Source organism: Gossypium raimondii, chromosome 2 (assembly GCF_025698545.1).
Source record: "Gossypium raimondii isolate GPD5lz chromosome 2, ASM2569854v1, whole genome shotgun sequence".
Taxonomy (NCBI): Eukaryota; Viridiplantae; Streptophyta; class Magnoliopsida; order Malvales; family Malvaceae; genus Gossypium; species Gossypium raimondii.
This window is the reverse complement of record NC_068566.1, coordinates 6,857,601-6,866,178: the sequence shown is the minus strand read 5'-3', so window position 1 is coordinate 6,866,178 and position 8,578 is coordinate 6,857,601. Positions and strand designations below refer to the sequence as shown.

Below are 8,578 nucleotides of genomic sequence, written 5' to 3'. Positions count from 1 at the left end.
CGTCCCTCCGCACATGCTAGTGAAATACTTCCAGGTTACATATGACTTATGCTTTTGTGAGTTAACTTGTCCCTCCGCATAGGCATAAGTAAATGTAATCCCTCGAATTGAGCTCGCGAGCCGGTGATGGGTGATGACCGAGGCTCCGTACTAACCTCAGTAGGTGACAGTATGGACAATTCGAGTACCTTTCTAGAACTGAAAGCACATATAGTGAACCGTATGAGCCACTCATTTAGAGCCATACCGAACATTTGTCCGTTGGATAGTTGCCAAATAAGTACACGGGAGAATTGTCTTCTACCTTGTATTTCTTTTACATTTTTTTTTGCAATAGAATTGGGTATGTTTAATAAATTAGATCGGGTAAATTGATGAGCATGCGGTGTAAGTTTATTTTGTAAGGCATGATGGGGTAAAAACAAAAAAAAAACGTAGGTCAGTTTGTTAGATTTTTCATAGTTTTTTTCTTTGTTTATATTTGTCATGATTGCTAACTAAGTTTATTTGTCTTCATTTTATTTATCATCATGCATCATAGGCATTTTATTAGGAAGGTGTTGATTAGAGATTGGTTGCCAAAAACAGGTTTCTGATGGAGGAGTCAATTACGCAAGTAATCGAGAAAAATGTTGTAATCCAAGACTGGTCTTTAAGAACCCAAAAAGAAAAAAGAGACGGTTTAAAAGAAGGATATATCTCCGATCTTTCCAGGCATGCGACTTCGAATGTTTGCTGAAATAACTTCGAAGATTTGGTTAGGATCTGGAAACAATGGGACTCAAACACTAGAAGCATCTTCATTAATAAAACGTTTTGTAATGAACTCTTTTGACTAATGAAACACCTAAGTATGGGGCTATCTTGAAATCAACACCAATTTCTTTGCATATTCATGAATGGCTGACATTCATTGGTCATTCATTCATTCATTGCATGTGCATATCACCCTAACCATTCACTAAGGCTAGAACCGCATAATCCACAGTTGTGACACTACAAGTCTAGAATCACGTCATTCTTATAGGATGCGTCTAAGAGCTAGAGCTATGGATGCTAAACTCAACGAGAGTGATGCAATTGAGGATGTTTCAATAATATGCCCCTGTCCTCTAGGATATGTTTTGAACAATTGGACTGCTGTGGACCTTCTTGTAGTTCCTAAGTCCTCTCCAGAGTAATGCCCAATGTTACTTCTCCATTTATTTTTTGTGGCTTTCCTTTTGTAAGAACTTATGTTTGCTCTTTATCATTTTAATGAACATTAATGATGATGCATTTTGTCATGGTCCTTTCATTTCCATTAGCTTCGTAATTATTCCATTTTTTCATAACATTTCCCTACATGTGTCTCATATCATTCCATAACATTGTGTTTGTTGATTCCAATACTTTGATGCTCCTCTATAGTTTTCTTTTTCATTCACCTTTCAGTTTCTTAGATATCAATAGCATGAATAATCCCGTTACAAGTCTTGAAATCGATTTCGAGAAAGCAGTTTGTTTAGGAGAATTCGAAGCCGAAGAAAGTGCTAAAGATTGTGTCCCGTCTCCTGACTTACTGAGAATGGTAGAATAAGAAGAGAAACAGATTCTACCCTATCAAGAATCTGTTGAGACAGTGAACTTGGGAAGTGAAGAAAAGAAACAAGAAGTGAAGATTGGGACTTCTATTTCAGAAAACAACAAGCAGAATTTGATCACCTTGCTCCGTGAGTACAAAGATGTATTTGCCTGGTCTTATCAGGACATGCCAGGGTTGGATGAGGATGTGGTGGTCCACAGGCTCCTATTGAAACCGGAATGCAAACCCGTTCATCAAAAATTAAGAAGGATGAGACTTGAAATGCTGTTAAAGATAAAAGAAGAAGTCCAGAAACAATTTGATACTGGCTTCCTAAAAGTCTCTAAATATCCAGAATGGGTAGCTAATATAGTCCCGGTACCGAAGAAAGACAGCAAGGTACGAATGTGCATGGATTATCGTGATCTTAATCGAGCAAACCCTGAAGATAATTTTAATTTACCACACATCGATACGTTGGTAGATAACACGGCAAAACATTTATTATTTTCTTTCATGGATGGTTTCTCGGGTTACAATCAGATAAAGATAGCCTCCAAAGACATGGAGAAGACCACATTCGTGACAATGTGGGGAGCGTTCTGCTACAAAGTAATGCCATTCGGATTGAAGAATGCTGGGGCAACATATCAGAGAGCCATGGTGATGCTGTTCCATGACATGATGTGTCGAAACCATTTTTTGAAAACAAAATTTAGTTGTCGACCTTTTTTAAAAAACAAAAATTGGAGTCGCCACCGATCCTTGATTGAGGTGTGACCGGCTCACCTTAAAAATGGTTTTGGTCTGTGAAATTTGAGAAAACAGGTTCGGGAGTCGGTTACGCACGAGGAAGGGTTAGCACCCTCGTAACGCCCAAAATTGGTACCAAATTGATTATGTAATGTCTTGGTGTCGTAAATTTGAAAAGATTTTAAAAGAAAACTTCTTATCTCGTAAAATAATAACCATTCTTATTTCAAAGAAATAAAACACCACACCTAGTGAGTTAGGGCACAATATTTTTAAAACTTCAAAATACCAAATATTGCCTTTTGTTTTAGAAATTCTTATTTCGAGATAATAAAATGTCATGACCAGTAAGTTAGGACCCGACATTTTTGAATTCCTGAGAATAAGCTTTTATTTGAAATTTATGAATTTATTGCAAAATGAATACTTGACTTTCTAAATTCATCGAAAAATAATCGCAATCCAGTAAGTTAGGACACGATCTTTCTCGAGAATCATGAATGTCAAATATTTCAGAAATTTATAAAATACGATGATTTTAATGCTTTGACGAAACCAAAATATATACTTTCTGAAAGGTATGCTAGAAAAATTAATGTATAACATGAAACAAATACTTTAATTTAAATTGTATATGTATATGTATTTACAAAATATATAAACTCAAGCACAACATACAAGCAAATTTGAAAATATGTGTGTGCATATATTTAACACACATATACAAGTATACATATAAAAAGAAGGAATGAAATATATCAATCAAAACTAATAAAAATGCATGTATATGTATTTGAAAATAGTGAAAATAAAATAAAAATAGGAAAGTATGTATATGTGTATATATTTACAAAATAAAAAAATGTATAGGTATATGTATGGGTAAACCATGAAAATACGTATATGTATATAAAAATACTTATATATGTACCACATGTATATAAAATAATGAAGTATATAAAATAATAAAGAAAATATTTAAAATAATTTAAAAATAGAAAAAGGGTGTACGTACATATTATGGAAATGCATGTATGTTTTTGAATTATAAGATATGGAAAATGAATGTGTTACAAAATGTGTATAAAAAAAAATAAGCGTATATATGTGTATAATAACAATAATCCAATGCCAAATAATATATAAGGAAAAAAAATCGATGAAGGATCAAATTGAAAACTAAACAGAATTTAAGGGCCAAATTTAAAGGAAAAAACTTGATTAAAACGTGTCGCAAAAGGGGGAGGGCTAGCTGCGCGATTTCCCCATTTTGGGTGGAGACACGCGGACCCAACTGCGGGTCGGGTCGACGCGCGGACCCTTCCCCAGCTAAATGACGCCGTTTCACCTGTTATAAAACCCAAAATTTTTTAAAAAAATAGTTTATATTTAAAAAAACACAAAACAACCCTAGCCTTCTCTGCTAGGGTTTTCAATTTTCCTATTACAACCGCCGCTAGGCCGTCCCTCGGCCTCCTACGACGCCCCGGCCTCCAATTGCGACGAAGAGGGGACACCGCGACGACACCAGGTAAGATCCTTTCTCCCACTTTCTTTTTTTTTATTACATGCACAGAAACAAAATAAAAAAATAACTAAAACACTGCTAATAATCACCTTAAAAACTGATATTTGCTTTGTTCTATTGATTTTTTTGTGCTTTTATCTCCCCCCTTTTTACAAAATAAAACGGCTTTATATAGCCCCAAAAAAAGAAAAATAAATCGAATAATTGTTATTTTTTCCTGTTTCTTCTCTTTCGGACTTTTCGAGTTCGTGTTTGCAGGTGTTTGTGTGCGCGTGGAGAGGTCGGCCCCGAGACGTGCGGCGCTTGGGAAGTCTGCTGGAGGCGGGGAGGCTGCTGCGGCTAGGGCGTATAGTGCTAGGGTTTTCTGCTTAATTTTACTGTGTTGGGCTAGTTTAATTGGGATGTATTTTTTTAAAATTTAGGTTGTGCTTTGTTTTATATGGGCCCGGGCCAGTTGGGCCTATCACATATGCATAAAGAAATAGAAGTTTATGTCGATGATATGATTGCCAAGTCCCGGGGAGAAGAAGAGCATGTTGGGAACCTCAGGAAGCTGTTCGAAAGATTAAGAAAGCTTCAATTAAAGCTTAACCCAACCAAGTGTACATTTGGGGCTACCTCAGGAAAATTGTTAGGTTTCATTGTCAGCGAGAGAGGTATTGAGGTTGATCCAGACAAGATAAAGGCCATACAAGAACTGCCACCTCCGCGTACACAAAAAGAAGTCAAAAGATTTTTGGGAAGGTTGAACTACATTGCTCGATTCATTTCTCAACTTACCAACCAATGTGATCCAATTTTTCGACTCCTTCGAAAACGTAATTCGGGAGAATGGAATGAGGAGTGCCAAATGACCTTCGAGAAGCTAAAGCAGTATCTATCTAATCCTTCGGTGCTAGTACCGCCGACCCCTGGAAAACCTTTAATATTGTATCTGACCGTATTTGAAAACTCAATGGGTTGCATATTAGGGCAACATGATGAGTCCGGGAAAAGAAAAAAGACGATTTACTACCTCAGCAAAAAGTTCATAGAATATGAGGCAAAGTACCCGTCAATTGAAAAATTCTATTGTGCATTGGTCTGGGTAGGTCGAAGGCTCAGACAATACATGTTGTATCATACGACATGATTAATTTCAAAGCTAGATCCATTAAAGTACATGATGGAATTGCCCGCACTCTCAGGGAGAATGACACGATGGCAGATCCGATTATCTGAGTATAACATTGTGTATGTGAGCCAAAAGTCGATAAAGGGAAGCACGATAGCTGACTTCTTGGCAAGTCGAACAATGGAAGAATATGAATCGTTGAGATTCGATTTCCCAGATGAAGACTTAATGTTCATTTCTGAAGGTGAATCATCAAAAGATCAATCATGAAAGATGTGTTTTGATGGTGCATCGAAAGCATTAGGGCACGGGATAGGAGCAGCCTTAGTGTCACCGAAGGAAACCATTATCCGCTCACTACTAGATTGAATTTCTTCTGTACTAATAACATAGTAGAATATAAAGCTTGCATTATGGGACTTCGTGCAACTATTGAACAGTAAATAGAAATCTTAGAGGTGTATGGAGACTCAGCATTAGTGATTTATCAAATTCGAGGAGATTGGGAAGTAAGAGATTCAAAATTAGTCAAGTATCACGATCTCGTGGCAGAATTGGTCAAAAAATTCAAAGAAGTGACTTTTCATTACTTCCTACGATAAGAAAACCAATTGGCTGACGCCTTGGCCACATTAGCTTTATTGTTCAAAGCAAACAGAGAAACTGAAATAATGCCTCTCCAAATGAGCATATATAAGGTTCTCGCACACTATTTTAGCATTAAGAAGGAGTCAGATGGACGACCGTGGTTTCATGACATCTTAGAGTATATTAAGAATCAAAGGTATCCCGAGCAAGCAAACAAGAATGACAAAAGAACAATCAGAAGGATGGTGGCTGGTTTTGTTCTTGACGAGGATATCCTATACAAAAGAGGAAAAAAAATCAAGTGCTCCTGAGATGTGTGGATGCTGTTGAAGCCAGAAAGATACTTGAAGAGATCCATGAAAGAATTTGTGGAACGCATGCCAATGGTTTCACTATGGCTAGGCAGATTATGAGACTCGGTTATTATTGGCTAGCAATGGAAAATGATTTCATTAGCTACGCACGAAAGTGTCACAAGTGTCAAATTTACGGTGATAAAATTCATGCAACTCCTACACCCCTTCATGTCATGACTTCTCCGTGGCATTTTTCTATGTGAGGCATGGATGTTATAGGGTCAATCTTCTCGAAGGCTTCTAATGGACACCGATTCATCTTTGTGGTTATAGACTACTTCACAAAATGGGTAGAAGCCGCTTCGTTTGCTAATGTGACGAAGACTGCAGTCTGCAGATTCCTTAAAAAGGAGATCATATGTCGATATAGTTTGCTTGAAAGGATCATTTCAGATAATGCTTTGAATCTGAACAATAAGATGATAAAAGAGGTATGTGAGCAATTTCAGATAAATCATCATAATTCCTTACCTTATCGCCCGAATATGAACGGAGCAGTAGAAGCGGCTAATAAGAACATTAAGAGGATTATCGGGAACGAGAAGCTACCATTCGCTTTGTACGCATATCGCACCTCTGTACGGACATCTACGGGGGCAACCCATTTTTTTCTGGTCTATGGAATGGAAGTTGTTCTGCCTATCGAAGTGGAGATCCCATCCTTACGCGTCTTGATGGAGTCAAAACTAGAAGAATTAGAATGGGTTCGAGCTCGATACGATAAGCTAAACATTATTGAAGGGAAATGCTTGAAGGCAATTTGTCATAGATAGATGTACCAGAAGAGAATGATCACGGCCCATAATAAAAAGGTGCGGCCAAGAGAATTTCGCGAAGGGGAGCTCGTTTTAAGAAATATCCTCCCGATACAAAAGGACTTTCGATGAAAATGGTCACCAAATTGGGAAGGTCACACGTTGTAAAAAAGGCATTCTCGGGAAGGGATTTGATTCTCACTGAGATGGACGGGAAAGAATTACCTAATCCGGTGAACTCAAATACTGAGAATAAATATTATGCCTAAAAACACATAAAAATAAAAAATAAAACAAAAAAAAGAAGAATTTAAGTTGAAAACCCGAAAAGGGCGTCTTGATAAACAAAAAGGATTAGAATGAAAACCCGAAAAGGCGTCCTAATGAAATGGGCTCGAGCTTAAAGGAGCAAAACAACTTGAATGGGGAGTTGAATGACGAAGTTACAATATTTGAAGCATTCTCAGAAGCTCGAAATATTCTATATAGGAAGTCATGCTCGAAGAGATCCTTGACGAAGAAACGTGGAGAAGTTCATGCGGTGGATATCTAAAGTATTTTTGGTTATTGAATTCACTTTCCTTTCTTTATGATACTTTCTTTATTTGAACTATTCCTTGTCATTTTTGTTTGTTTGTTGCTTTTGAAAAAAATATGAATGTGAGGTATTTCTTTCATGCCTACTTTGCCATTTTTTATGCATCTCGTGTTTGATTCATTTAAATGATAAATAGTAAGATGACATACTCTAAACAAAAGGAATGTTGAACATTATCTGGATGAGAATTAGACAAGTATAAGGGCCCAAAAGCAAGAACAAAGTTCAACAATGGGGCAGGAAAGTGATATACGAAAATGTGGGTTACTCACAAAACTTGTGGAGAGAAGTACAAAACTGGAGAGAAAAGTCAAAGATTGAGGCAATGAATGCAGTCCCTCATGAAAAGGGGGGCACGTGACAAATAGCCCAGGGTCCATGGCATAATCATGTAGACATAAAAGCATTTAGGACAAACATGTGCATATCATAATAACATCGTACATGACATATACATGTATACCAATAGAGCAAGGAATTTTGGGAGAAAGCTGCACAGAATCAATGAAGAAGAAAGCTTTTAGTTTCACCTGATGTTTTTTGAAACCCTATTTTTTTTTCAAGAATTATATTTTTCAATTTCTATTTTTCAAAGATCAACTCATATTGCAAGAGGTGAGTTGAGCCCCTGATCACATACCGAGGTATCTTTAATTTTTATTTTTCAAAAATCAACTCATATTGCGAGAGATGAGTTGAGCCTCGGGTCACATACCAAGGTATCTTTAATTTCTATTTTTCAAAAATAAACTCATATTGCGAGAGGTGAGTCGAGCCTCGGGTCACATACCGAGGTATCTTTAATTTCTGTTTTTCAAAAAGATCAACTCATAATGTGAGAGGTGAGTTGAGCCTCGAGTCACGCTGAGGTATTTTCAGTTTCTTTTTTTTTTTAAATCAACGCATATTGCGAGAGGTGAGTTGAGCCTCAGGTCACATGCCGAGGTATTTCTTTTAAATTTTTATTTTACAAAAATCAACTCATATTGCGAGATGTGAGTTGAGCCTCGGGTCACACGCCGAGGTATTTTTTTTAATTTCTCTTTCTCAAAAAGAATCAACTCATATTGCGAGAGGTGAGTTGAGCCTCGAGTCACATGCCGAGGTATCTTTAATTTCTTCTTTCCAAATATCAACTCATAATGCGAGAGGTGAGTTGAGCCTTGGGCCGCACGTCGAGGTATTTTTCAATTTTTATTTTTTCAAAAAATCAACTCATATTACTAGAGGTGAGTTGAGCCTCGGGTCACATGCCGAGATATTTTTTTAAATTTATGTGTTTTTTTAAAATCAACTCATGGCTTGAGAGGTGAATTGAGCTT

The 8,578-nt window shown here is 36.9% G+C and overlaps 1 protein-coding gene across 1 annotated transcript; it reads left to right on the top strand.

Moving 5' to 3' along the window:
- Positions 1-4,314: 4,314 nt before the first annotated feature.
- Positions 4,315-6,676, top strand: LOC128033760 (uncharacterized). The gene is made up of 3 exons (XM_052621825.1): positions 4,315-4,932; positions 5,053-5,203; positions 6,198-6,676. Exons 1-3 carry the CDS (start codon positions 4,315-4,317, stop codon positions 6,674-6,676), a joined length of 1,248 nt encoding a protein of 415 aa, XP_052477785.1.
- Positions 6,677-8,578: the final 1,902 nt, after the last annotated feature.